Raw genomic sequence first — 27,760 nt, 5'->3', positions numbered from 1 at the left:
AGGGAAGGCGTCCTACTGTCCACTAAAGTAAGCGGCAGTTGTCTGGCCAAACACCCTGTGCTTCACCCGGAACCTATGTGATCATCAAGACTCTGGACTCCTCAGGTCCCTTCCCTGTCACCTGCTCTGTGACTTGGATCCAGATCCTTATCATTCCCATTCTTAGGCAGAATGAGAACAATGTGGTGCCTTGCTTAGGAAGCTGATCAATGGCTAACTGAGTTGATACAAGTCAAGTGACTGCATTAACACCTGGGGCATAGGAAATGGCACATGAGGTCTGAACTGCAGAGTTCTTATAATATATACATATAATATATAAATAGTGGTGCCAGACGACAATATTTCATGCTCACCATGGCTCTCTAGAGGACACACTCTTCTTATTAATTTTGCCACTTGCAAATGGGGAAACTGAGGCACGGGGGCCTCAGAGTTAATAAGGGATGAAGTTAGGATCTGGACAGTGCCCAGGGATCTTACAAGTCTAACCTTTGGAATATTTAATTTCAGACTGACAGCAAGTCCACAGATGGACTCTGTGCTTATCCCCCCTGTTAGGTAGATTCCCTTGACTGCAACTAGTATCTGTGATAATTCAACTTAAAATGAGGAAAGGTTTATTTTGACTCATAGTTTTGGAGATTTCAATTGATGTCTGATCACTTTGGACCTGTGGCAGTGCAGAATATCTCAGCAAGAGGTGACGGTATTGCGTGGTCAGATGCAAGACAGACAGGAGAGAACCATGTTCCATGGTCCGCTTAAAGGGCGCTCCCCCAAGGGTCAACACCTCCCACAAAATGCCTCATCCTGCAGGTTTTCCCCCCTCTCAGTAGAGTGCTGGGGAATAAGACCTCAAGATGTGAGCCTTTGGAGGATATTTAAGATCTGAATTATGCCATTTCTCTTTTTTAAAAGTTTTTGTTTATTTTTATTTATTTATTTGAAAGTGACAGAGAGAGAGAAAGAGAATGGGTGCCTCAGGGCCTCCAGCCACTGCAAACGAACTCCAGACACGTGCGCCCCCCTGTGCATCTGGCTAACATGGGTCTTGGGGAATCCAGCATCGAACCGGGGTCCTTAGGCTTCACAGGCAAGCGCTTAACCACTAAGCCATCTCTCCAGCCCACCATGTCCCTTTTATAAATGCCAAACCTAAGACTTGTAGCACTTAGGTTGGCTCTAGTACTAATGTGCTTGAGATGGTAGCAGAAAGCTTGGTAATGGTTGTTAGTTCTGACGTCAAGACTGAAATCTGTGTAGAAGCGCTGTTACGGCATCATTCTCAGCAGGTGTGGCGGGAACTGTCAGAATTTGTGACCTCCATCCAAAGCCCATGTCAGCCAAGTCCTCAAAGCCCAAGAAAGCTGGACTTTTTGGCTTTCTCAGGAGAAAACATACATGTTCTAACAAAGTTACACATGAGCAAAAAATTACCCCTGCTAGAAATAAGTATATTTTTTTCTAGTTTGATATTTGATTATAGAGCTTTCTACCTGTTTGTGTCTTCAGACAGGCACAGGTATAATTTAACAATTATCTATAATGCCAAAATCCCACAAAACACAAGATGCCAGCGTGTTTGTCTCGTCAAAGGAAGAATATTGTCTCAGGAACACTTCAGACACTCGAAATGGATGGATGAGAACAGGCCTAGCATTATCAATGATACGAGATTAAAAGTGTATTGTGCCCCTTGATTATGATAAGGGATGCTTTTGTGGCTTTTGCCTGGTAATGACATGTTTCTATCTTGTTTTCCACCTAATTAGGGTTGAGCTGGACCCTCATGTCAGAGACTGTGTTCAGACCTATGTTCGGGAGTGGCTGATTGTGAGCCGGAAGTAAGCTATCCCTCCTTTATATATAAATGCCAATTTATAAAAATGTTGTATTTAGATGGCTAAGATTTCTTGTTTAGTTTTCAAATTGTTGACTCTTTTGAATGTTTTAAATTTACAGAAAATTGAGCAGAAACCCCTGAGATTTATCAAACTCTTTTGTTAATCCCCATGTCTCTACCTTATATACAGTTGTCCCCAATAGTCACGTCTTGCACTCATGGTACATTTACCATATCTGATGAGCCAGTATTATTACCTTAAGCCTCTAGTGTGCATTATTACTTGTTTATACTGCTAGGATTGAACCCAGGGCCTTGCCTATGCCAGGCTCATGCTGAGCTATATCCTTAGCTCTCATTTTCATTTTTGAGTTGTATACTCAGTGGAGCTTGATAAATGTATGATGACATGTGTGTGCCTTTGCAGTATCATTCAGAAGAGTTCTGCTGCTATAAAACTCCTTACGTTCCTCCTATTTACTGACTCTTTGGAAGCAAAGCCATGTACAAGGGAAGACTACTTCATCCCTTTTCAACTTCACATAGGTTTTATTTTTAATTTTACTTGTTTGTTTATTTGAGAGAGCGATAGAGGGAAAGAGACAGACACATAGAGATAAAGAGAGAGAGAATGGGCATGTCAGAGCCTCCAGCCACTGGAAACGAACTCCAGATGCATGCGCCATTTTGTGCATCTGGCTTACGTGGGTCCTGAGGAATTGAGCCTCGAACCAGGATCCTTAGACATCACAGGCAAGTGCTTAACCACTAAGCCATCTCTCCAGCCCTTCACATAGGTTTTATAAGAATGGATGACCCGGGTGTGGAGGCACACACTTTTAATCCCAGCACTCGGGAGGCAGAGGTAGGAAATTTGCCATGAGTTCAAGTCCAGCTTGGGACTACAGAGTGAGTTCCAGGTCAGCCTGGGCTAGAGTGAGACCCTACCTCAAAAAACAAACAAACAAAAATTATTATTATCATCATTATTATTATTTAATGAAATGAAATGTGGCCTCAGATTCAAAGCTATTATTAGAACTCATGACCTAGAAATAAACTCCTTGCTAGTCTTCCTATCAAAAGGGTCTTTTGTCCCCCAAGTTAATCAAACATTTCGTGAATTGTTCTGAACTTTGAGTCTCAATACCACTGACCTGTAACACTCTTTCATGAGAAACATTTGAAAAAACAAAAAGTTCTTGCTCTCTCTGTGTGTGTGTGTGTGTGTGTGTGTGTGTGTGTGTGTGTGTGTGTAATAGAGGCAATCTAGAGATTGGGGGCCCACTCTACTCTACAAACATCAGAGAAACTGTGACACATAGCAGCTTGAAATCCTATAGCTTCCCCTCTCTCCCACCCCAGCAAGAAGTTCTCTTCTCTGGGATAAATGATGAAAGACTCCAGGAATTGGTTTTTAGCCAGATCCTGGAAGTGTGCCATTGAATTTGTGCTGGTTTTTTGTTTTGAGTAATGTCAGTGTGCATACTATTTTGAGTAGCTGAGGGAAAGCATCACTTATAGAAAGTAATTAAAAGAAAGAGATGCCAGTCCACTTTCCATCCTAATATAAATAGAAAGCAAAGTTTGCTTTTATGTTTAATAAGGTTATGTTTTATTGGTAGTAAATAAAATATTTCAGAACAAGCTGTTCTCAAGCTTTAAAATGTTATAATTAGAGATACTCTCTGGATATTAAAGTTCTAAAAAAGTCTGAGAAGGGACAATAAATAGAAAGGTATGTTTTACTAAATTTGGTTTTCATATTTATTTTCTGTTTGAGACACTATGTTTTTATTTCTCATGGAAATACAGACTCTTAGAATATTTTTTCCATCATGTTCCATAAAAGTATAAGAAAAAAAGGACTTATTTTAGAATATTCATTGTAGAAATTTAATATTTGTATATAGCCCTTGAATTAAGTTTCTTTGTAGCATATGTTTGTATACAAACTAAATCAGACTTTAAAACAATGGTAGGATACATTTTCAATTTTCACAGTAACTGGTAATTATATCACTTAGTTAGTAAATCTTCTTTAACAGTTTTTTTTTTAATTTTGTTTATTTTTATTTATTTATTTGAGAGCGACAGACAGACAGAGAAAGAGGAGGAGAGAGAGAGAGAATGGGCAGGCTAGGGCTTCCAGCCACTGCAAACGAACTCCAGATGCATGCGCCACCTTGTGCATCTGACTTACGCGGGTCCTGAGGAATCAAGCCTTGAACTGGGGTCCATAGGCTTCATAGGCAAGCACTTAACTACTAAGCCATCTCTCCAGCCTCACTTTAACAGTTTTTAATGATTACATAATATATTTATACCGGAATCCATTTAACCAATTCTAATGTTTGGGTGATTCCTTGGTTTTCTTTTCTTTGCCTTTTTTTTTTCTTTTCATTTTTGTATGTACAATGTAGCAGCATCCTGCTCATTGAAACTTTATACACGGTGGCTGAAGCGATGGCTCAGTGGGCAAAAGCACTTACCATAGTTGGGCGTGGTGGCGCACGCCTTTAATCCCAGCACTCGGGAGGCAGAGGGAGGAGGATCGCTGAGAGTTTGAGGCCACCCTGAGACTACATAGTGAATTCCAGGTCAGCTTTAGCTAGAGCAAGACCCTACCTCAAAAAACAAAACAAACAAACAAACAAATATAAAAGCACTTGCGGCACAAGCATGAGGACCTGAGTTCGATCCCTGGCATCCACATCGACAGCCGCGTGTTGCCACATATGCCTGTAACTGGGGGGCAGAAACAGGAAGACTGCTGGGGTTTGGCGTGAACTCCGGGCTCAGTAAGAGACTGTCACAGGGAAGCATGAGAAGGGTGATGGAGGAGGACACATGGTGTCCTCCTCTAGCCCTGTGAGTGGACACCAGGGTGCAGACACACACCCGTGCCTTGATTTCTTCCAAGAGTGAGAATCTTCATAAGCAATGAAACCTTTCTGTACCGATCATGATAAATTGTACCATCTTTGCCCCACATATGGTGGTCAGCCTTTCTGAAGCTAGAAATGGAGCCTGTACACGTACTGTGTTCTTAGAAATCCTGCCAGCCTCTTGTCCAGAGACTTGTACTAACTCACCCCACAGCCAGCTCAGCATGAAGCTACCCTTGTTCCTGCCAATGCTGCATATTATTGATTAAAATAAATTTCCAGTTCCTCCAGTCTTGTTCTAATTATCTTTTTAACCGGGGTTGTTATTATGTACTTTCTGACTGCTGTTTCGTATCATTGAATTTTCTTCCCTATTGATCTAAAATCCCAATTAGCTAAGCCCTTAGTACACAGTCCAAAGTCTTATTCTTAAGAACTTATCTAAGTGAAATGAAAACCCTTGTTCACATTAAAAATCTCTTTGCTTTTTATAACAGTTTTATTTATAGTTGCCAGCACTACAAACAAAACCAAATATACTCACTTAGGTAATGGGAAAACAAACTGGTCAGTTCATACGGCACTGCTCAGCCATATAGCGGAACAAACGGCAGGGATGTGCTAAGAGAAAGAAGCCAGTCAAAAATATATTTGCAGGCTGGAGAAATGGCTCAGTGGTTAAGGCACTTACCTGCAAAGCCTAACTATCCAGGTTCTATTCCCCAGTACCCACATAAAGCCAGATACACAAAGCAGCACGTGCATCTGGAGTCTGTTTGCTGAGGCTAGAGACCTTGGTGCACCCATTCTCCCTAACTCCCTCTGCTTGCAAATAAATAATTAATTTTTTAAAATGTATAGTTGTATAATTCCATTTATATGGCATTGCTGAAAGGCAAAGGTCAGAAAAGAGGTCAGTGCTTGCCAGAACTTGGGATTGGAAAGAGGAGATGACTACAGAAGAGTGTGACATTTTTGAGGCCTTCCATAACTGTTACATGTCTTCATTAGTTACATAAGTGTATGCATTTGTCAGAACTTAGAACCATGATCCAGAAAGGATGACTTATAATTGCACATCAGAAACAATGAGTAGAAGTTAAATTAACATAGAGCCTGACACTAAGTAATTGCTCATTAAACAGAAGGTCATTTATTTTGTAGTGGTTGGTTATACTGTTTTGTAGAACAGTGGTTTCTCTGAGACAGAGCTAAATGGATTCAAATCCTGGCCCCACTACTTAGTAGCTGAATGACCTAAGGCAAATAAATTCATTTCCTGGTACTTTCATTTCCTCGTCAGGAATATAGGGATTCAAATAACACTGTCACTATAGGGGCTGGAGGTATGGCTCAGTAGTAGAATGCTCGCCTGGTGTGTATGAGACCTTGGATCCAACACCCAGCACTGGAAAGAAAAGGAAAAAAAAGGAAGGAAAGGATGAAGGGAGGGAGGGAGGCAGTACCTACTTTAAGTTTTGTTTTATATAATAAATACGCATATATATAAAGCAGTTAGGTTTCTTGACATAAGTTAATTCATAGCTATTAGCTATTATTTATATTAAATAATATTACAGAATATGGCTCAGTTGTTCTTGTCCAGGTGACAAATAAATAGATTAGACCAATTTAGAAAGATATTAAATATATTTTAAAAACAAGTCAACTCAATGTCACAGATTTCTTTTAATTGTTCCAGAGTAGATTTTATATCATAGACATTATGACATATACTCATGTAATAAGTAAAGGATTTAGAAAATCATAAAATTTATACTTTGATGCTTATGTCATTATAGTTCAACATATACAAAGTATTCCTTCCAACTAGACATGGTGGCACATGCTTTTAATCCTTACCGTAGGGAGACTAAGGCTAGAGTATTATGAGTTCCAGGATGGCTTAGGCTACATAGTGAGATGCTGTCTCCAAATATATATGTATAATATATATATATTATATAAAGTATACTTATATAAAATATTATATAAATATATATATATTATACACACACACATATGGACATATATAAACATATTTCCTTCTTACAAGTTAACTGAGTTTTGGTTTTTTTTTTTTTTTTTGGTTTTTTGAGGTAGGGTCACTCTAGCCCAGGCTGACCTGGAACTCACGATGTAGTTTCTGGGTGACCTCGAACTCACAGCGATCCTCCTACCTCTGCCTCCCCTGGCATTAAAGGTGTGAGCCACCATGCCCAGCTTGAAATGAGATTTTTTTGAAGATCTTATTGTCATATAGTCATATTTCCTGTTAATGTTAATTAAATATGACATATTCTAATAAGGACTATATGAGCACGTCAAAAGAATAACCCAAGAAAACTACTCCATATATTTTAATACATTATTGAGCAGGGCTGCCTTCCTCCAGAAGTTTGCATTTAATGAAGTCATTACCAGCTATGAACACGTCGTTGTCACCTAAAACCATGCAATCAAGACCTGATTTAGGTAGCTCTTTCATTCCTCAATTATCTCCTTGCTGATGTTACATTTCTCTGTAATATCTAAGAGGTAGACTTTTATGTCCTTTCTCTGTGTGCTAATGGCTTTGAATCCCACTTAGGGGCAGAGGTGTGGTGTAATAGCCACATATGTCCCCTCCCACTCTCATCAAGCTAGGTCATTTGCCACCCAAGTTCTGTAAATGACTAATAGTGCTGCTATGAAGGATAGAAGAAAGGTCTAGATTTCCTTTTGAATTTAATAGGAAAAAATGGAATTATATAAAACACCCAATCGCATTTTGGAGGGAATGTATTGTCTCTACTCAAAAAGTTTGCCCATTACTTATACTGAAATATTCCCTGCAAAAATACTCTGTTTCATGTCTACAACAGTTTTTTGCCCTGTCCCTAAATAGAATAGTACTTTTAAAAATACTTTTAGTTCCATGGTTTTGGAAATGGCCGTTGGTTTAATGACCAGTGTGGGCCTGTGTTCATCTTTAGTCTCATCTAATTTTCATATAGCTTATAATTTTAAGTGGATTTGTGCTTGGTAGCATCCTTTGAGCAGCATTAAGTATTTTAAGTATTATTTTCTCTAAATGAACCTAGGGGTGATTAACTTTGGAATGTTTTCAGCGTCTCGGGGGTGAGTCAAACTCTCCAGTAATTAAACTTGCTTGCACGCTATTTATTCTTGGTATATCACCCACAGTGACAGTGAAACATTTCATGAGTGTCATGGTCAGTGTTGTAAAAGTCTTTACACTTTGTCTTTCATCCTGGGTGATTAAGGCGATTCTGCAGGAAGGTCATGCTCAAGGAGAGTAGGGATATCAAGGAATGGGGTATCATCTATTTTATGACCCCATATTTTACTCCCAGTGAACTGGTAAACAATTAAAATTCAAACACATCAGTGCATATAATTCAGTTACTCCCAAAACACCATAAAAATGTCTCCCTGCTCAGTAGTTGCTCAGGATGGCACGCGGCTATAGTGCTGCTGCGCAGGCGCTCCGCCTTCCTGAAGTGAGTGCACCGGGCTCGTCAGCCTGACAAGCAGCAGCTGGCTGTGGCTATCATGGCCCCACTCCAGACCTGCTGGGCACAAGCCACACCCAGCGAGACCCTGTCCCAGGCCAGGCTAACCCTTCCCTGGCCTGGCCAGAAAGTCACCTCTTTCTGTGTCCTTTCAAAACAGGTCATTTGTATTTCTCGTAGAAGCTCTTGTCCATTCTACATTAAAAGTAGCTGGTAGGCTGGAGAGATGGCTCAGTGGTTAAGGCACTTGCCTGCAATGCCTAGTGACCCGGGTTTGATTCCCCAGTAGCCATGTAAAGTTAGATGCACAGGATGGCACATGCATCTGGAGTTCGTTTGTAGCTGGAGGCCCTCGTGTGCCTATTGTCTCTTTTTCTCTCTCTCTCTTTCAGCTGGGCATGGTGGTGCATGCTTTTAATCCCAGCACTTGGGAGAAAGAGGTAGGAGGATTGCTGTGAGTTCGAGGCCACCTTGAAACTACACAGTGAATTCCAGGCCAGCCTGGGCTAGAGTGAGACCCCACCTCAAAAAAATAAAAAATAAAAGTACCTATCTAAGTAGTCTCTCCTTTCTCACTAGAGTGACTTGACTGAGGGCAGCTACAATTCTTGTGTCATCCTCTGTGGTGCCTTACTCTCAGGAGATTCTTGATAAACAGTCGGTGAATGGAAGAATGAATGAAGCATGAATGCTTAGCAGCACCCCTGGGAAGACCCAGAGGGGCAGAGCGAATGCGCTCCTCGGGGGCAACGGTGTCACTCAGCGTTTGGAGCATTTTACAAGGGGAACCCTAAAATGCGGAGCTCTACCCTAGTTTCTGATAACTAAGTACATTTCCTGTACCAAATCGGTGTAATTCTACAGAAAGAATACTGTTAGGAGCCCGTAAGTTCAGCCCGTCCATGAAATAAGAGAATCTAGACTTGCAGCATAGAAGTTGATGTGACGGCTAATGGTTCTGTCATTGATTCCGATAATGACAGCTGTCCTTTATGGGGCTGGCATGTAACCATCTTTGCATTGAAGAGTCCTTAGAAGCAGAGCCCAAGACACAGCTTCAGATGCACATGATTTTCAGCTGTGGGCTGTCTAGGTAAAGCCTGGAAGGGCGCCTACTGAGGATGAGGCCTGAGCCAACATTAGAGGAGGAAAACCACACTGTGCCCTTTGGACTACTTGGTGGCTACCATGGAGTCATAGTGGCAGGTTGGGGTGAAGAGTGGGGAGGTAGAATGAGAGGCTCATGTGTCTGTGGTCCTGATAGTCTCTACACTTGGCACAGGGGAATTGGTGCATAGATGGGTAAAGAGAACGTGCGTGGGGCACCCATAGTCTTGACTATAATGCCAAATGCCTGATATGTTGTTTTCTTGCATTGTGAGACACTCTGAAATTTACAGAAAAGTTGCAAGTATGGTACAGAGGCTTTATTCTTCCCTCCAACCATGTGAGACCAAGTGACTGTCCTGGTTTTCCATCACTCCTGCATCCTTTAGCATATAATTGATTGTCTTTAAAAAAAGACCACAGGCTGGGCGTGGTCGTGCACACCTTTAATCCCAGCACTGGGGAGGCAGAGGTAGGAGGATTGCTGTGAGTTTGAGGCCACCCTGAGGCTACATAGTTAATTCTTGGTCATCTTGGACCAGAGTGAGCCCCTACCTTGCAAAAACAAAAAGCAAACCCCACAGGATGTTCCCCATTATAATTGCTATATAACCACCACATTCTGAAAATTTACATTAATACTTCACTGACATTTAATCCTTGGGCTCCATTCAGTTTTCACAAAATAACCCAAGAATATTCTTTAGAGAGCAAAACTATTCACTACAAAGTCACACATTTCACTTAAATGCCACATGTCATTAGTTTTATTCATGCTGGAACAGTTTTTAGTGTATTTTCTCACTTTCATGACCTTGATATTAAGGACTAGTAGGGTTTGTAATAAATACTCCACTCATCGTCAAACTTTAAAGGTCCCATCAATATGGATTACAGTTTCCTATTTTATTGAATAATTTAATTCATTCTGTCCTCTATTTTAATGCTCACATTGCCCTTTAGTTTGACTGGTCTGAGTGTCTCCAGCTGGCTCTTCTGTCTGTTGTTGACTGGCATAAGATACTCCAGGAGGATCTTATCTGTTTCCTTTCTTGCTCGTGGGATCAATCAGTTCTCTCAGATGCTTCTTGGCTTTAGTGGGTGATGCCACTTAGATGCCAAATGGACGTGTCGGGTGTGCTCTTTGTCACTCGGGTGCTGCTTCTCATGCCCTCTTGGTGAACGGGGTTGAGGAGTTTGGGGTGGCTGGGGCCAGGGAAGGCATGCTTAAAGCCTTGTGTTCTTGATGATGGGTGCCATCCAGCTTCACGGTGTTCATTCTCGTACTCTTCTCTATTTTAAAATCCTATCCCTGGCAAAAATCCTGTTGTCTTTAGCTTGTCTACTTAGCTTAGTCATTTAATTCTCATGTGTAGCTTTTGCCCACACTCGCTCTCTTTGCATGCCCACAAGGCCGCCCCCCTCTGCCTGCTCCAGCTCTGATACCTGCCCCGGGCTTGCTCTTGCCTGAATGCTCTCTTCAGCTTATTTGGACAGAGGACACCCCTCCGCAGGGTCACCCTCCTCACGAGGCCTGTCCCTGACACCTCGTGGCTGACTTCCTCTCCATGTGGATGCCTTCCTCATTCGACTTGGGCTCTGTTATCCTGTGCCAGGCCACCCAGGCTCTGATGTCCTCCTCACACCACTTGAGCTCTGATTCTCCATGCCACTCAGGACTTTTTGTTTTGTTTTATTTTATTTATTTGAGAGAGGAAGAGAGAATGGGCACACCAGGCCCTCCAACCACTGCAAAAGAACTCCAAACACATATACCACCTTGTGCATCTGGCTTATGTGAGTACTAGGGAATTGAACCTGGGTCCTTACACTTAGCAGGCAAGTATTTTAACCACTAAGCCATCACTCCAAGGCAGGTCTTTTTAAATGGATGCCTTCTTCACTCTATTTGGGCTCCAACTTCCCATCAGTACCTCGTTGACTACCCTGCACCCTGAGGTATGGGTGGCTGCCCTGTTCCTGTGTGCTTATTGATTTAGCACCTAATTGTACAAGGTGGCCTTGACCTCACTTAGGTCTTTTCGCCCCCATTATTCTGTTCTTCTACTTACATATATACAATACCATCCTACTAAGTACACCTCTCCTTCCCTTTCTGTCTCCTTTCTAGCTTACTGGCTTCTGCTACTGAGTTTTATTCCTTCTCACATAGGTTTTTCGAGGTAGGGTCTCGCTCTAGCCCATGCTGATCTGGATTTCACTATGTAGTCTCAGGGTGGCCTTGAACTCAAGGTGATCCTCCTACCTCTGTCTCCCGAGTGCTGGGATTAAAGGAGCACACCACCATGCCAGGAGGCAAATAGAATTTTTAAATACTTTTTTTTGTTTGTTTGTTTTTTCAAGGTAGAGTCTCACTGTAGCCCAGGCTGGCCTGAAATTCACTACGGAATCTCAGGGTGGCCTTGAACTCGTGGCGCTCCTCCTACCTCTATCCTGTGTGCTGGGATTAAAGGTGTAAGCCACCATGCCCGGCTCTTAAATACATCCTTAAATACAGAGTAACCAGAACCAAAAGAATTTTCCTAAATATTTAAAAGCTATCATTTTCAAAAAATTACTTTAGAAGATCTCCAAAATACTTTATTTCACTGATAGATTGGACAATATGATTGCTGCATTAATTTTTTGTTTTGCTGAGGTTTGGGAAATGAGGAATCATTCTGGATATTTTTCTTCAATTAAAAAAATAGCCTTGTGGACTCGGGAAATGGCTTTGCAGTTATGGCATTGGCCTGTGAAGCCTAAGGACCTGGGTTTGATTCTCTAGGACCCATGTAAGCCAGAGGCACAAGGGGGTACATGTGTCTGGAGTTTGTATGTAGTGGCTAGAGGCCCTGGCGTGCCCATTCTCTCTTTCTATCTGTCTCTTTCCCTCTCATAAATAAATAAATTATATTAAATAAATAGCCTTATTTATTTGTTCAGAGTTAACCACATTTACTTATTTTTTTTCCAGTTTCCTAATTTAGCTTGTATTTCACCCAGCATCATCGATAGGTTAGGTTTGGTCATAGCAAGACAAGTGGCCAGGAAACACTGAAGATGCCCTATTAAAGAATCAGTTATAGGGCTGGAGAAATGGGTTAATGATTAAGGTGCTTACCTGCAAAGCCTCAGGACCCAGGTTCCATTCCCAGTACCCATGTAAGCCAGATGCTCAAGGTGGTACATGCATCTGGAGTTTGTTTGCACTGGCAAAAGGCTTTGGTGTACCCATTCTCCCCCATCCCCAACTCTCTCTGCCTCTTTCTTTCCCTCTAATAAATAAATAAAATATTTTTTTAAAGAATAAGTGGGCTGAAAAGATGGATTAGCATTTAAAGTGCTTGCCTGAGAAGCCTAAGAACTCACATTCGAATCTCTCTCAAAATAAAAGTAAGAGCCAGGCGTGGTGGTGCATGCCTTTAATCCCAGCACTCGGGAAGCAGAAGTAGGAGGATTGCCTGAGTTCGAGGCCACCCTGAAACTCCATAGTGAATTCCAGATCAGCCTGGGCTAGAGTGAGACCCCACCTCGAAAAACCAAAATTAATTAATTAATTAAAAGAAAGAAAGAAAGAGTTATAGTCCCAAATTGCTCTTGCCTGACTTCCAGACTGTTTTTTGTTTGTTTTGTTGTTCTTTTTTGCTTAAAACAAGTTGCTCATTTTCAAAGCACAGTTAAATCGAGGGAGAAAGTTTTGGCTACCCTATTGAAAACACCGTGACATCCTGTGTTTTCCTTCACTAATGTAGTGTTTTAAAATGTATTAAGTGCCTGGTGTGTGGGTGCCGCTCCCTCCAACAGTTATACGCTGTATTTTTGTGATCTTTCCTAGTAGCTCTCCCCCGTTTCCTGCTTTATCCGCCAGACATCTGATCTGCTTAATAAACTCTGCTCTCAGTGATGTCCCTTTCCCAGCTGGCTCAATGGCCTTTTATAGTCAGCGCAGGAAGCACAACAAATAGGTGTGTGCTTATGCACTTTGTAGCATGTGTTCCAAGAAGCCTTGAGTCATACGCACACTGGTTTCTGAGGCTGTAAATTAACAACTTATTCCTGTTGCCTTTTGCAGGATGGTCTCACGTCTCTAGTGAAAGAGCTAGACATTCCATTTTAAATCCTTTTTAAGTGAGCATGTTTGCAACACTATTTTTTTTCTTTTGGTATGGTACTAGATATTGAATTTAAGGCCTTGTACTTGCTAGCCAAGCATCTTCCCTTAAGCTCCATTCCCAGCTCTTAAACAGAATTGTAATGATGCCCATAGAGTGGGGTAATAATTACTAGCTAAATCATTTATTTTCATCTTCTCCTTAACTATGTTCCACCCTTCGTATTCATCATTAAGAACGCTGATGTGGAAATAAATTGGCTTCTCTATTTTTACCTTCAAACGGTCTATTTGCTGGTTCTCCATGTTGCTAGATCTAACCAGTGTCTCATCCTAGGGGCACAGTTCGGCTTCAGCTTGGAGCCAAGTGCCCCACAGCTGAAATGACCACACCTCAACAGTGCCGCTTTCCCAGGCCATCCCTGCCTTTAATAAGCAGCCAGCCAGGAGGCCAGCGTGCATCTCATTACAACAGAGCCTTGTCTAAGGCCTGGGACATCATTAGATGCGTGCAGTTGCAATCGCTCCTCTCCTGGAAAACTCTTTCCCCCCGTGTCTGTGCTTGGTTTGTTTCTGCACCATCACTTTATATTTCACTTAACAGTTTCTCCTCTTTCTCCTTGTCTCCCTCCAAACCAAACCATGTCAACACTAAAAGAAACCAAGGAAGTTCAGAGGTTTGCAGCTTTAAAAAGACTGGTTCTCGGAAAGATTTTCACAAGACTCTTCAGAAACAGACGTTCGAGTCAGAGACCTTGGAGTGCAGTGAACCCGCCGCTCAGGTATTTCCTGCCAACAAACACGGTTACCAGGTTACCGGGCTGCTCTACCCAGGACATGCTGTCAGGTTTTAAAGCCAGAATAAAAGTCAGCCACACCGAATATTTGAGTAGGAGGAGCTCTACCATCTGAGTCAGAGACATATTTTGTTCTCAAGCTGGTTTGTGGCGGCAGAACCGGTGATCAGATGAAAACCCAGAAGGTCACTGAGTAAAGTGGATGAAGGTGAAGGTTCTGGAGATGGGGCATGGGGTCACGGTGGGCAAAAAGAGTCAGTGGTGCCCCTAAGGCAGAGTGCAGTGGGAGCCAAGACGTCATGCTCAGGCCAGACTGCCTGGACTCGCATTGATCCCACCTGTTTCGCTCCAGGCACGATCCTTATAGTCTTGGGCTTCAGTTTCCTTCCGTGGACACCAAGAATGACATTCCAAAGTAACTCGTGAGTTTGTATGAATGTTGGTGAATAGATATGTATAATGATTACAAACAATGCCAACTGTGCTTGGCACCCAATAAATGCTGGCTACGGTTACTTTTGTCATCATTCTTTTTTTTAAATTTTTAAAAAATTTTTTTTGTTTATTTTATGTATTTATTTGAGAGCAACAGACAGAGAGAAAGAGGCAGAGAGAGAGAGGCAGAGAGAGAATGGGTGTGCCAGGGCTTCCAGCCACTGCAAATGAACTCCAGATGTGTGCGCCCCCTTGTGCATCTAGCTAACGTGGGTCCTGGGAAATTGAGCCTTGAACCAGGGTCCTTAGGCTTCACAGGCAAGCGCTTAACCGCTAAGCCATCTCTCCAGCCCTCGTCATCATTCTTATAAAGTGATTACAGTTTAAAACTCAGGGCCATGCATACCCATGCTCACAGCAGCATTGCTCACAGTAGCCAAACGGAGGATCCAACCCAGGAGTCTGCTGATGGAAGAGTCTAGAAACAAAGTGTGATTGCCAGATGCTTGGGCAGGAATGGGGTTCAGAGTTTTGGCTTTGTACAAGAATTAAGGAGATGGGTATGATGGTGGTTGTATTACAACTTTACTAAATAGTGTACCTTACTGAAAATGGTTAAGATGATAAATTTTATGTCATGTATATTTTACCTCAATTAATTCTTTAAGTCAGTGTTCTCATCCAACCTGTTCATGTGAGAGGCAAGAGGACCAAACAGAGGAGGAGCGTTTTGTCTAATTTTGCACAGAGTTTCTTCTAGACTTGTGTCTTTACTGCACAGGTGCCTCACCACACCACACCCTGTCTATAGACTGGAAGGAATGCTTTTCAAGCAGCACAGTTCCTAAAGCCAAGCCAACGACTCGATATGTCTACAGAGGAAGCAGCGACAGGCCCACTGAGGCGTGGTATGCCTGTCACTGTACTCTGAGGGCCATTCAGGGATTTCTCATTGATAATTTATAAAACATATATTTATTCATTCATTCATTTATGAGAGAGAGAAAGAGAATGGACACAACAGCACCTCTAATCACTGCAAACAGACTCCAGGCATATGTGCCACCTTGTATGTCTGGCTTTATATGAGGAGTCAAACCTGGGTCCTTAAGCTTTGCAGGCAAGCGCCTTAACCACTGAGCCATGTCTCCATTCCTCAATGATAATTTTTGCCAAATTAAGGTTTCACCTTATGGTGATGACCAACTAAATTGTGTTGGTGTTACTGATACAGGAGCCACACAGCAGAACAATACAAAAGCTGTATGATCTGACTCCGAGCTGTTAGATCAGGAGCTGTGGCTCCACAAATTGGGGCATGTCTCATGCAGCCTGTCTTTCTGTACTTCTCTCCAGGTACAGCAGAGAGTTAGTAGCTGTTGCCCTCAAGCTTGGTGAGCAGGAACAGGGTGGCAAGGGAGAACAGCCCCTCTTCCAGAGGAACCTTGAAGTAGACACCTTCTCTACCTCCAACAGTCCCTTCTCCTTAGACACCTTGAAGGACCAGATGCTTCTTTATCCTTCACCTCCTCCATTGCCTCTCTGACTTCTCTTATGCAGTGTATGTCCAGGCACACCCCTTTCCCCCAGAAACCTATGAGACACGGTCACCTCACCTTGCTCCTCAGAACCAAAGCCTCTAATTCTTTTCCTTTGAGACCTGGTCATACTATGCTATGTGATTGCCTATGTTAATAATTCCTAATAAAGCTTTGGCTGGAAGGATAATTCATCTCAGTACCTCTGTGACCAACATGTTCTCCAATGGTAAAATGTATCAGATGGTGCACATGTATTTTATAAAACTTAGACCATGGGACTGGAGGGATGGTTTAGTTAAAGCCTAAGGACCCCAGTTTGAACCTTGATTCCCCAGGACCCCTATAAGCCAGACGCACAAGGTGACACATGCATCTGGAATTCGTTTGCAGTGGCTACAGGCCCTGGTACGCCCATTCTCTCTCTCCCTCCCTCTTTCTCTCTCTGTCTGTTGTGCTCAGATAAATAAATAAAAATAAACCAAAAATAAAAATTAGACCATGATGAACATCAGCAATCCTACTAAGGAGGGCCCTCAGTGGAATGAGGACAGGGAGGAGGAAAATCATGGCTCCAACATATGATGTATACATACAGAGTTTCTACTTAAAAAAAGAGGGTTGGAGGAATAGTTTAATGGTTAAGGTGTTTGCCTGTGATTCCTAAGGACCCAGGTTCAATTCCCCAGTACCCATATAAGCCAGATACATAAGGGGGAGTATGCATCTGGAGTTTCAGTGGCTGGATGCCCCGGCATACCCATTCTCTCTCTCTCTCTCTCTCTCTCTCTCTCTCTCTCTCTCTCTCTATCTGCCTCCATCTATCTCTTCTCTCTCTCTCAAAATGAATAAATAAAAATTTTTTAAAAAGAAAAGAACTCACAACAAATATACTTCTAGTTATAGTTATTTATTCTTTGCCAAGTCATTGATTAGGAATGCAGTTCCCAGTTCCCAATATGCACCTAGTGGAATAAAGTCACTTTGTGACTGATGTAAGATTGTGTGGGGTTTTTTTCTGGCACACTGTAGCTATAAGCTATAATTTTAATAGCCAGTACATTTTTTTTTCTTTATTAGTATCTGCTATTGCTAAAGTACCGTGGGTAAGTGCAGCCCAACCCCACATATTTGTAAACTTAACACTCAACTTTGGAATGTATATAAATTTGAGGGGGGACAGACTTGTTAGAGTACATATTTTCCAGTCTCCAAACCCAAGTGCTGAAGTTGATTAGAGAAAGGCCTCTTTATTCCACAGCCAGTCTCTCCTTTATGTTATACCTTGTCCCAGCTATTTTTCTCAAGCCAGAGATGGTATTGTTGTTCCTAAGAAACTTGGCTTCCAAGCTCCAAAACAGTACAAACCATCAGCTAATAGGAACACAGTGCTGTTTTCAAACCCTTGCTCTGGATGGGCTTATCTATTCGATAACTAGCTACCCGCTTCCAGAAGGGAAGGTGACATCTCTTGTTAGGACAGCCCAGCCAGGAAGCCATGATCAGCCTCATCACATCCCCAGATGGGTCAGAACACTCCTTGAAGGATTCTGTGGATCCCGCTTGAAACAGGCTTGAGGCATCCCAGAGCTGAGTTCTCACCGCTGTCCTCTCTTTCTCATAAAGGCCCACTGTCTTCTCTCACAGACAGGCCCTCGTCGCTTAAACGTGCTGTGTGACGTGTCTGGAAAGGGTCCCCTTACTGCCTGTGACTTCAACCTCCGTAGCCTCCAGCCTGACCAGCGGCTAGAAAACCTGCTGCAGCTCGTGACTGCTGAGGACTTTGAGAAGGAGAAGGAAGAGGCCCGCAGGGCCAATCGGCACGCTGAGCTCTTTGCTCTGTACCCAGCGGTGGACGAGGTGGGTGCCAGTCTCCATAGTGGACAATGTCAGTGAAGACACAGAGGGTCCCCAGGTCTTACTGCTGCTGGCACTGTAGAGCAGTATGTGAGGCTTAACTGTGTGAGGTCTTTGCCTCTCTTAGACAAGCTTGTATCATACTTGGGCCAGTTATCGATCATCATACTGATGGGAGTCTGATAAATAGAATTTTTATAACACTTTAACCCTCAAAACACTTCAAGGGTCTTCATGCAGTGGTCCTTCTCAGAATGAAACCTTCTAATTATTTAGGGGGTATGTTATACAACTAACCCATCAAGACATATTAAAGCTTGATTTTCCTTGGGGTTTTGTTAAGATTTTTTTCTCCTAGTGGTCTCAGTGAGCAACTAGAACCTGCTTTGAGAATACTGCTGGCTAAGGTAATCATAGCCATGCTCATACTGTGTGAAGCTTCAGGTTCCTGTTTGTCTACCTCATTATTTCAAATTTTGGTGGTAAGAATGTTAAAAATTATTCTTTTCACAATTTTACAATATATAGTACCTTATCATTAACTGTGGTCACCGTACAGTACAGTTGGTCACTAAAATGTAGTGCTCTAGGAAGAAGACAGGACCCTTTATAGGCAAGGAGAAGACCCAATCGGTTGGTAGATGTAAGTGGATCTCTGCGCCAGCCCATGCAGGACGGTCTGTGTAAGCAAAGTGCGGGTAGCAGGGGGTGCTGTAGATCAGTCTCCATCAGTCACGAGTGCCATTTCTGCCAGGAGTTCGAGCTTGTGTTGGGGTGAGATGGCATGTGGGGTGGTATCTACTGGTTCTCTCTTTGGGCCTCTATCTCTTACTAAAACTGCCTTTAAAAGCTAATTTTCTCCTATCCTTCTTCAGTAAGGGACATTTTTCCCTTACCTTTCCCTCAGGGTGGGATATTGGTCAGTATCTTACAATGCACTGTGCTTTGGTTGTGGAGTTAGTTGATCGACTGTTCTTTATTTTTTTTACCCACATTTTCCAACCACCTTGGAGTTCTTACAGATAACCGGTTTTTTAGTTGCAGTTTTGTTCGCAGCCTCAAACTCTTTTCTGAATGAGGTGGAATAAACACAGACATCTCCCTTATATGGGGAATGCACACTGTCTGTTGCATAGAAACAGATTGGAAAGGTGGTAACTAGTGCAGTATGGGTGGAGGAGACACACTGACCCAAAGGTACCGAGCGTCTCATAAACTAGAGCACTACATTGTAGTGACCAATGGCACTGTATATGAGCACAGGGAATGAAAAGGTACACTATATTTTTAAATTATTAAAAGAATACTTTATTTATTTATTTTTGGTTTTTCAAGGTAGGGTCTCACTCTAGCCCAGGCTGACCTGGAATTTACTATGTAGTCTCAGGGTGGCCTTGAACTCACAGTGATCCTCCTACCTCTGCTTCCCAAGTGCTGGGATGAAAGGTGTGCACCACCATGCCCTGTTAAAAGGATGCATTTTTAAGGTGGGCCCTTAAAAACACCTTTAATCCCAGCACTCAGGAGGCAGAACTAAAAGGATTGCCATGACTTCAAGGTCACCCTGAGACTACATAGTGAATTCCTGGTCAACCTGGGCTAGAGCATGAGAAAGAAACCCTATGTGATGATCCCTAAACAAGATGTCATCTAACTCCAAATCATACAAAAGTTTGCTGAGTTACTCTGTTGGCTACAAGTGGCAGAACACAAATAAAAACCCTTAAGAAAAAAGGGAGAGTACTCAGCGCCTTATATAACAAACACATCACAGTCACTTGGGGTGTTTCCAGAGTGGAGGGGCCGTCACGCTCGCCTAACAAGTCACAATCACAGGAAGTCAAATGTAGAATTGACCTGGGGAGCAACACAGTGGGTCAGGAACTAGAAGACTATCATCTCTCATGCATCCTGTCTCCATCCCTCCTTCTCTTCATTAGTCTATCTATCTATCTATCTATCTATCTGTCTGTCTGTCTGTCTGTCTAACTATCTATCTATCATATTGTGTATATATAATATATACATATGTATAATACATATGTCACACTATAGTGTCAGTGAGCAATTATAGTTCATTTTTAGGATCAATAGTGATATTATTGTATGTATCTTTAAAAGAACTTAGACAGACTGGGATAGTTCTAGATGAAATACTGTGATGTCTGAGCACTTGCTTCTGAATAGACCAGTGCTCAGTGGGGGTAGCTGGAAAGTGGGCATATAGATGAAACCAGAGTTGAAATTGTTTGAGCAAGGGGAGCACAAGTGTGGCTCAGATTATTATTCTCTATGTATATTTAAAATTTTTCAGATAAAACCCTTGTTTTAAAGGATCCCAAAAGTTATAATTTGGGCTAAAGTTAGTCTTAGGAACTATCACGTGTGAGTTTTTTTTCTTCTCCTTCTCCTTCTTCTTCTCCTTCCCCTCCTCCTCCTCCTCCTCCTTCTTCTTCAGTAAGGGGAGCTTTCCTTCAGATGTGTCTGTTCTGATAATCTTAAAGTCCCTACTTATCCCGAGGAAGCCCAGCTCCGTGTAGGCAACTGAGTGCAGCCTCCTCTGAAAGCAAGTCATCAGTTCCACCCAGCAAGATGCCTCCTGGCACCCCAGGATGGGGGTGGGGGGAGACTAAGGGAAGGGAAGTTGGAGTGAAGAGTTTACCACTTTGATCATTACACCAAATTGAGTACAGACTCATTCAAAATGTTATGGTTGCTGAAGGGCCTTTGTGAGGAAGCTCTCGGAACTTACCACTCAGGAAATGACAGCTGTATAATGGCCCCTTGTGAGCAGCAGCCATGATCCAGGGTTTGGTTAGCCTGCTGCAGCAGTGTGGACTCAGAGTTTCAAGGATGGGCATGAGGTGTCCTTGCGTCCATGAACATAATAAAGATACAACAGGCCATGGTCCTGATTTCAACGCTCAGTTGCGATGAGGAGTTGACAACTCCCTTTAAGTCTCTAGGCTGTATGTGGTAAGGGAGGCAGGTGTAGCTCTTACTTTGCTGTCACTAAGCAGTCTTATACCTGGAACGTCAGCAAATGCCAGCTGGGTATGTGTTTATAGCCTGCCAAGCTCAGCTCCAAGCCTCTAGTATCTTCAGTGAGAAGTGAACTGAGAAGGGGGCTCTAGATTATAGCATTTGTGTTTGCAGCCTTAAGGGAAATATTCTGACTCAGGGCTTAAGTATGCAACTCACGTATTTACTCGTCAAAACCCTTGGCAGTAAAAATATTCTGAATGTGTATTTAGAACAAGCAAAGAAAAAAACAAACCAACAATAGGTATAAAATTTTGTTATGCCATCTGGTGGATGTTACTAAGCCACGGCCGTGTTTGCCATTTCCTTCCTTCCTCTCTCAGTCTCTTTGTTTTAAATGCTCAGGTTTCTGAGAGAAGGAAAGGTTGGCTGTAAATGATGGGGGATGGATGACAAAGTCTCTCATAAAGAAAGAGCATTACTCTGCTATTAGAAATAAATCCAAGGAGGGCAGCCTTTCCTTCCCCGGCTTTGCTCCAGCGGGAAATTCTCATGGAAATTCACTAATGATGTCTTTACAATATGATTAATAACAGGAGGATGCTGTGGAAATACGTCCAGTGCCAGAGTGTCCCAAGGAACATCTGGGCAACAGAATACTGGTCAAGGTGCTGACCTTGAAGTAAGTATCAGCAAACACGCCAGCTGCTGCCCTGTCTGCCTTGATTTCTGAGTACTGACATTCTCCCAGCATGCTTTCAACAGAGGGAGCTGTGGGGTACTAGACAGAGACTGAAGTCACTAGACCTGGATTCTATTCTTGCCCATCCTTGGACAGTCATTCTTTTGTGCTATTGGAAAGCAAATGCAGATGTATATAAGGTTAGCTAAATGCTCAGGGGAAGAACAGCGGACTGCGGATGTCTGGCAAGGTCAAATATATTGTTAGTTTTCTCACATTGAGAAATACATCCCTGTGCCGAGGATGAACCGCAGCGGCGGAGCGTGTGCTCAGCGTGTCTGAGGCTCTGTTCCGCTCTGCAGCTGAGCATCTCTCATGCTCTGCTAGGAGAGACATGTCACCAAGTCACAGTGAGGACCGCCTGGGCCGCCCCTGACTAGTGGGAAGACGCCTGGATTCTGCATTCAGGACTTTGTCTCAACTCTGGGCACTTGGGTTCTTACCTGCAAGGGAAGCTGTTAGACTAGATGGTCTAACTTTCTCTGGTTCTTAGGGTAGACACCTTCGTTTCTGCCTCAGAGCACGTGCTGACGTAGCTACTCTGCGAGCGCTGGCTTTCTGACATAGCCCCTCCCCGCTCGAGCCAAGTCTCATGGTGGAACATCAGGGCATTTTGTCTCACGCAGAAATGGCGAGACTCAACCAGCTCCGTGTTAATTAATGGGCACAGAAAGCTCTACTGTGGGTGTTCCCTCTGCCTTGTTCAGGAAGTCCACACGATTGTCTCTGGCCACTCTCAGCCCCACAGGATACGTGGTCGATTGGGCCACTTGTAGCTGCAGTGACTATGCCATTTGGAATTGGAGGAACTCTTTCCTCTGCTTGTTGCCTCCAGTCTTCCAGAGCTATCCAGTAAGTGAATGTCAGCTGTTCTCACAGGCGGGAAAACATGGCCCATTGTGCTAGACATGAATTAATTAAAAAAACAAATGGAGTCACTTGGGTTTCTCTGAATGTGAATTGTCAGGTGCAGTTTCCAGTGATGTTTTCCCAGCCACCACAGCAGACATGAAGCAGAATCAACGTGGTTAGCCAGTGCCTGAAGCCTGTTCCAAGCGACTTAAATAGAATTCATACCATTTACATACCTGTGAGAAAGGAAACAAGCCAGAGAGGTCATCATACCTGTCTAAACTAGATAAAAGAAATTCTAATGGATAAACCTCGAATGTGAAAATATGAGTAATAAAAATCAGCAACAGTATTTTAAACATAATTTATCAATGACATTGATATGCAAAATTCTATTCATGATACCATAGATTTTACCAACTAGGAAATTTCTACCAAGTTATTAAGATTTATAATAGTTCCCCATTTTGCTTTTGAAGAGCAGATAAAGCTTCAAAGGCATAGAAAGAAATATGCTGGTGCCAATTCTGAAAATGTCTGTAGGAACAAGAAAAAAAATGACAATAGAGAATGTTTCTGTTTCATATTTTAGGTGGGGAATTCTTTTTCATATATATTTTAAATATTTATTTATTTGAGAGAGAAGGAGGCAGGTAGAGAGACAGAGAATGGGCTCACCAGGACCTCGAGTCTCTGCAAACAAATTCTAGACACATGTGCCACCTTGTGCATCAGGCTTATGTGGGTAGTAGGGAATCGAACCTGGGTCCTTAGGCTTTGCAGGCAAGTGCCTTAACTGTTAAGCCATCTCTCCAACCCAGAGAATTTTTACAATTTAGAATTTAATACCATCGTATGCAAAGTAACCCCCTCAGAGGAATGCTTTTGGTGTTGAAATTTCTGTGCACACTCAGTTTACCCAGAGAGCTGGTTTTAATGAATGTTTGGAAAACCTCCCATAACCATTTTTCTCAAAGGCACTCTGGTTCAGCAGGTCTCATGTGCGACTAAAAACTCCTCAGGCGCTTGTGTTAGGGGCACCGCACCAAGAAAAACAACAGTAGAAAAAGCTCATGTTCTGTGCTTGTAAAGAGCTAGTTTCAGAACCTGATATGTTCCTTCCTAGCTTTGCACCCCTTGTCAGATTACTTAATTTCTCAGAACCCCAGCTTCCTTATGTAGAGAAGGGGAGCAGTTATACTTTTGTGAAGAGTGAATGGGTGGACATGTGTCAGTCATGTATATCACATCAATTATTTATAAAACAGTACTAGATTTAATAAATGTTAATTAGCTCCCCTTTTAAGATTTATTTTATCTTATTTACTTGAGAGATAGAAAGAGAGAACAAGTCCACCAGGGCCTGTAGCCACTGCAAATGAACTCCAGACGCATTGCCACCTTGTACATCTGGCATATTATATGGGTCCTGTGGAATCAAACCTGGGTCACTATGCTTTGCAGGCAAGGGCCTTAACCACTAAACCATGATTCCAGCCCTTTTCCCTTTTTTCTTCTGAACTACACAAGATTTAATGTTCAGTACCAACCTAAGCATTCCAGAAGAGTCTAGCTGCCAGGGAGCACACAATCAAATACAGTTGACCATGCTAGCACCAGCTGGTGAGCCTCAGCGCCACAAAGCCCTCCACTGAGGTTCTGTTTCCTGCTAGGCAGGTTGGCCATGCCTGTAGTCCCAGCACTCAGGAGCCATAGGCAAGTGTGAGGCCGATTGAACTACATAGTGAGTTCTAAGCCAGTCTAGACTATGTGGCAAAACACTGTATCAAAAGACAAGCAAACAACAAGAAAGTGCTATTTCCTAATAAGAGAAAGAATAATCATGAATATCCTCAGTACCTATGTGTGTGGCAACATGCATATCACATAGAACCTACCATTTTAACCATTGCTCATACGCAGTTCAGTGACATGAAGTGCAGAAACACTGTGGCGCAGCCACCCCCACCATCTAGTTCCAGAACTTTGTCATCTTACCAAATCCAAACTTGGTATGAATTGAACACTAATTATCTTGGCAGCTGTTATATTACTTTCTGTCTCAGAATTTGACTATGTAGGTACATCAGCCAGGCATCGGGGTACACACCTTTAATGCCAGCACTTGGAAGGCAGAGGTAGGAAGATCTCTGTGAGTTCGAGGCCACCCTGAGACTTCGTAGGAATCAAGGTCAGCTTGGGCTAGAGTGAGACCCTACCGCGAGAAACACAAACAAAACAAAACAAAACAAAAGATTGACATTTCACTTAACATAGTATATGTATATATACATATATACACACAATTTTGTATATACCCAATAAAATATTACTGTACCTGTGGTATCATTTTGTTCATACTTTCATTTGTCAGAACTTGGGTCATTCCCACTGTTTTAACTATGGTTAGTCATGCTGCTGCCTGGTTTTGTCCTAAGTACATCTACATACATTATCTCATGGATTCTTGGGGCATCCCTGGAAAATGGGGAAGGAAGTGTCCTTTCCTCACTTTCCAGATAAATAAAGGGAACTGTAAAAGATAGCTACAGACAACAGGCAAGGGAGCAGGGCCTGGGTCTGCCTGACTCAGTGCCCCAAGTCTGTTGTACACTGTCTCGTTGCCAAGGCTGCCAAGGACCAACCACGCCTTTAGTCTGAGATTGCATTAGTCCAATAGTCTTGTAAAAAACTGTCTGTTGAAGCCAGGTATGGTGGTGCACGCCTCTAATCCCAGCACTTGGGAGGCAGAGGTAGGAGAATCGCCATGAGTTCGAGGCCACCCTGAGACTACATAGTGAATTCCAGGTCAGCCTGAGCTACAGAGAGACCCTACCTCCGGGGGGGGGGGGGGTGGGGGGGAGAGGGACAAAACAAAACAAAATGAAAAAAAAAAAACCTCTGTTGAAAGAGAGCTATCCAGTGTTGAAGCGATTCTCTCACGTATGCTTGGAAATAGAAGTCGGCCCAGTGTACATAGTCTCTAAAGCAGTTGTGGTTGCTATCAGTGGACAGTGCCCAAGGCCACACATAGTTAACGTGTGTTTGATATGGCTTATTTGGGAGAACTGTGGTTTAGGGATGCATTTTCTTCAAACCCACCATTTTAAGAGCTTCTGTTTCTTTTTATTGTTTGGTGTGTGTGTGTATGTGTGTGTGTGTATGTACACATGCATGCACATATGTATGCATGTGGACTGAGGGTCAAATCTGGGGCCTGTTTGTACTAGGATCTATTTTCACGCTTCTCTTTCTAGCTCTCAGGAGGCCCAAACAACTCAGTGTTTATCTCCCCTCAGCCATCATCCCAAAACTCAGTCTGCCTCAGTTGAACCAACCCCGGCCAACAGTTAGGAGCGGCCACCCTTGCATCTGCCTGGTGACCCACTAGCCTTCTTTCTGTGCCACTGTAGCCATAGGAAAAAGCGATTGAATGCTTCTTGCTCTCCGAGAAGTCTTTTCCTTTAGAATTGAAGAGTAGAGCTTCATATCCCAGCAGCGAAATGTAAACACGCCCACTATCTAAGAAAGATTCTGTATTCTAAAGCGCGGTGGCCATGCTGGTACCGAGCATTGGGGACTGAGGTATAAGCCAGTGGCAGAGCACTTATCTAGCATTGGTGACTTCCCGCACCCCCACCCCCAGCACTATTTTGTCACAGACAAAGGTCCATTCGGTCTTCTCTTTGTGTGTCACCAACAGGCAGTTTTTGAGAGGATGTGGCTTCAAATGATCAGGAATTTTCCATGAACCTCTCATATTTTTTCCATTAATATCCCAATAAGTCTGCCTTATGCATCAGGTTATCTAAGTATTTCTGGGATCTATTCATATTTTACCAGTTTATATATCTGTACACTTTCAGAAAATTCAAAATTTCTAGGTTAAAACCACATTGATTTTTTTTTCACCTTCTGACAGGTTTGAGATTGAAATTGAGCCAATATTTGCCAGCATTGCCCTCTATGACATCAAAGAAAGGAAAAAGGTAAGAAAAAAAATAGCCTGTCTCATGAGTCTTTGGGTTCATGTTTTAAACTTCAGTTCTGTAAAACAAAACCAAAAAATAAATAAATAAAATAAATTGAAAGCAAATGATCTTTAAAGGCTCCAGTTTTATTGTCCTTGCAATTTTGTTGTCGTTGTTGTTGTTGTTTTTGTTTTTTGAGGTAGGGTCTCACTCTGGTCCAGGCTGACTTGGAATTAACTCTGTCATCTCAGGGTGGCCTTGAACTCATGGCGATCCTCCTACCTCTGCCTTCCGAGTGCTGGGATTAAAGGCATGCGCCACCACGCCCGGCCTTGCAATTTTTTGATGGAATAATCTGGAAATTTTAGTCATTTGTGTTCTTTGAAGATTCTTTAAGGGAAAAGCCCTTTGGTGGTGGTAGGGGTTGGGATGGTGTTTAAACTAGGACTTGAGTTCTATGTAAGACAGAATTGTCCATTTTTAACAGTTTAGGTATGCATGTGATGTTACTGCTGAGTTTGTTTTTGCACTATGAAATAGGGTCACTGCAAATGGCAGGTGTCATGTGCAGCAAAGCTCTTAGTGTACTGAATAGTGAAGACTCACCAGTTGTCAAGTATTTTCCACTGAAGGCATGCAGTCCCCAAGACGCCCCTGAGATGTGTGTTCTGTGTGGTGTGGGAGTGCATGCATGTGCACGCCACCGTGCACGCGTGGAGGCCGGAGGACAGCTCAGATGTCAGCATTTGCCTTCTACCTTGAGTTCAGCCATTTGGTAATTCTGAGAGGACAACCCCTTGCATGCAGACATTCCATGCTGAAGGAAATGTGCATGTCCGGAATGAATATCAACCAAGGAGATTTGTATCAGTTAAAGGAGGTTAACTATTAAAGCAAAAAGGCTCTCAAACTCAGTGATGGGCGGCAGTAGTTCTCAAGCCTGAGTGTCCACAGGATCACCCGGGAGAGCTGGTCAAATGCAGGCTTCAAAGCTCCAAACCCAAAGTTTCTGGCTCAGGAAGCCTGGGTGGGGCCTGAGAATTTCCATTTCTCATGGGTATCTCATGGTGCTGAAGCGCCTGACTAGGGACCACAGTTTGAAAGCCACTGTCACAA

The 27,760-nt window shown here is 42.8% G+C and overlaps 1 protein-coding gene across 3 annotated transcripts in view; it reads left to right on the top strand.

The window, feature by feature from the left end:
• Positions 1-27,760, top strand: part of Dock8 (dedicator of cytokinesis 8) — a 254,630-nt gene that overhangs the window by 78,030 nt on the left and 148,840 nt on the right. For all 3 annotated transcript variants that reach the window (XM_045144534.1, XM_045144663.1, XM_045144586.1), the window contains 5 exons: positions 1,776-1,847; positions 14,129-14,252; positions 17,888-18,100; positions 21,676-21,761; positions 26,596-26,662. In XM_045144534.1, the coding sequence (XP_045000469.1) occupies positions 1,776-1,847; positions 14,129-14,252; positions 17,888-18,100; positions 21,676-21,761; positions 26,596-26,662 (562 nt within the window). The remainder of the gene's footprint in view (positions 1-1,775; positions 1,848-14,128; positions 14,253-17,887; positions 18,101-21,675; positions 21,762-26,595; positions 26,663-27,760) is intronic.

The sequence above is a fragment of the Jaculus jaculus genome, chromosome 1 (assembly GCF_020740685.1).
Source record: "Jaculus jaculus isolate mJacJac1 chromosome 1, mJacJac1.mat.Y.cur, whole genome shotgun sequence".
NCBI lineage: Eukaryota > Metazoa > Chordata > Mammalia > Rodentia > Dipodidae > Jaculus > Jaculus jaculus.
The sequence above is the reverse complement of the archived record's forward strand: the minus strand, read 5'-3'. Positions and strand labels throughout refer to the sequence as shown.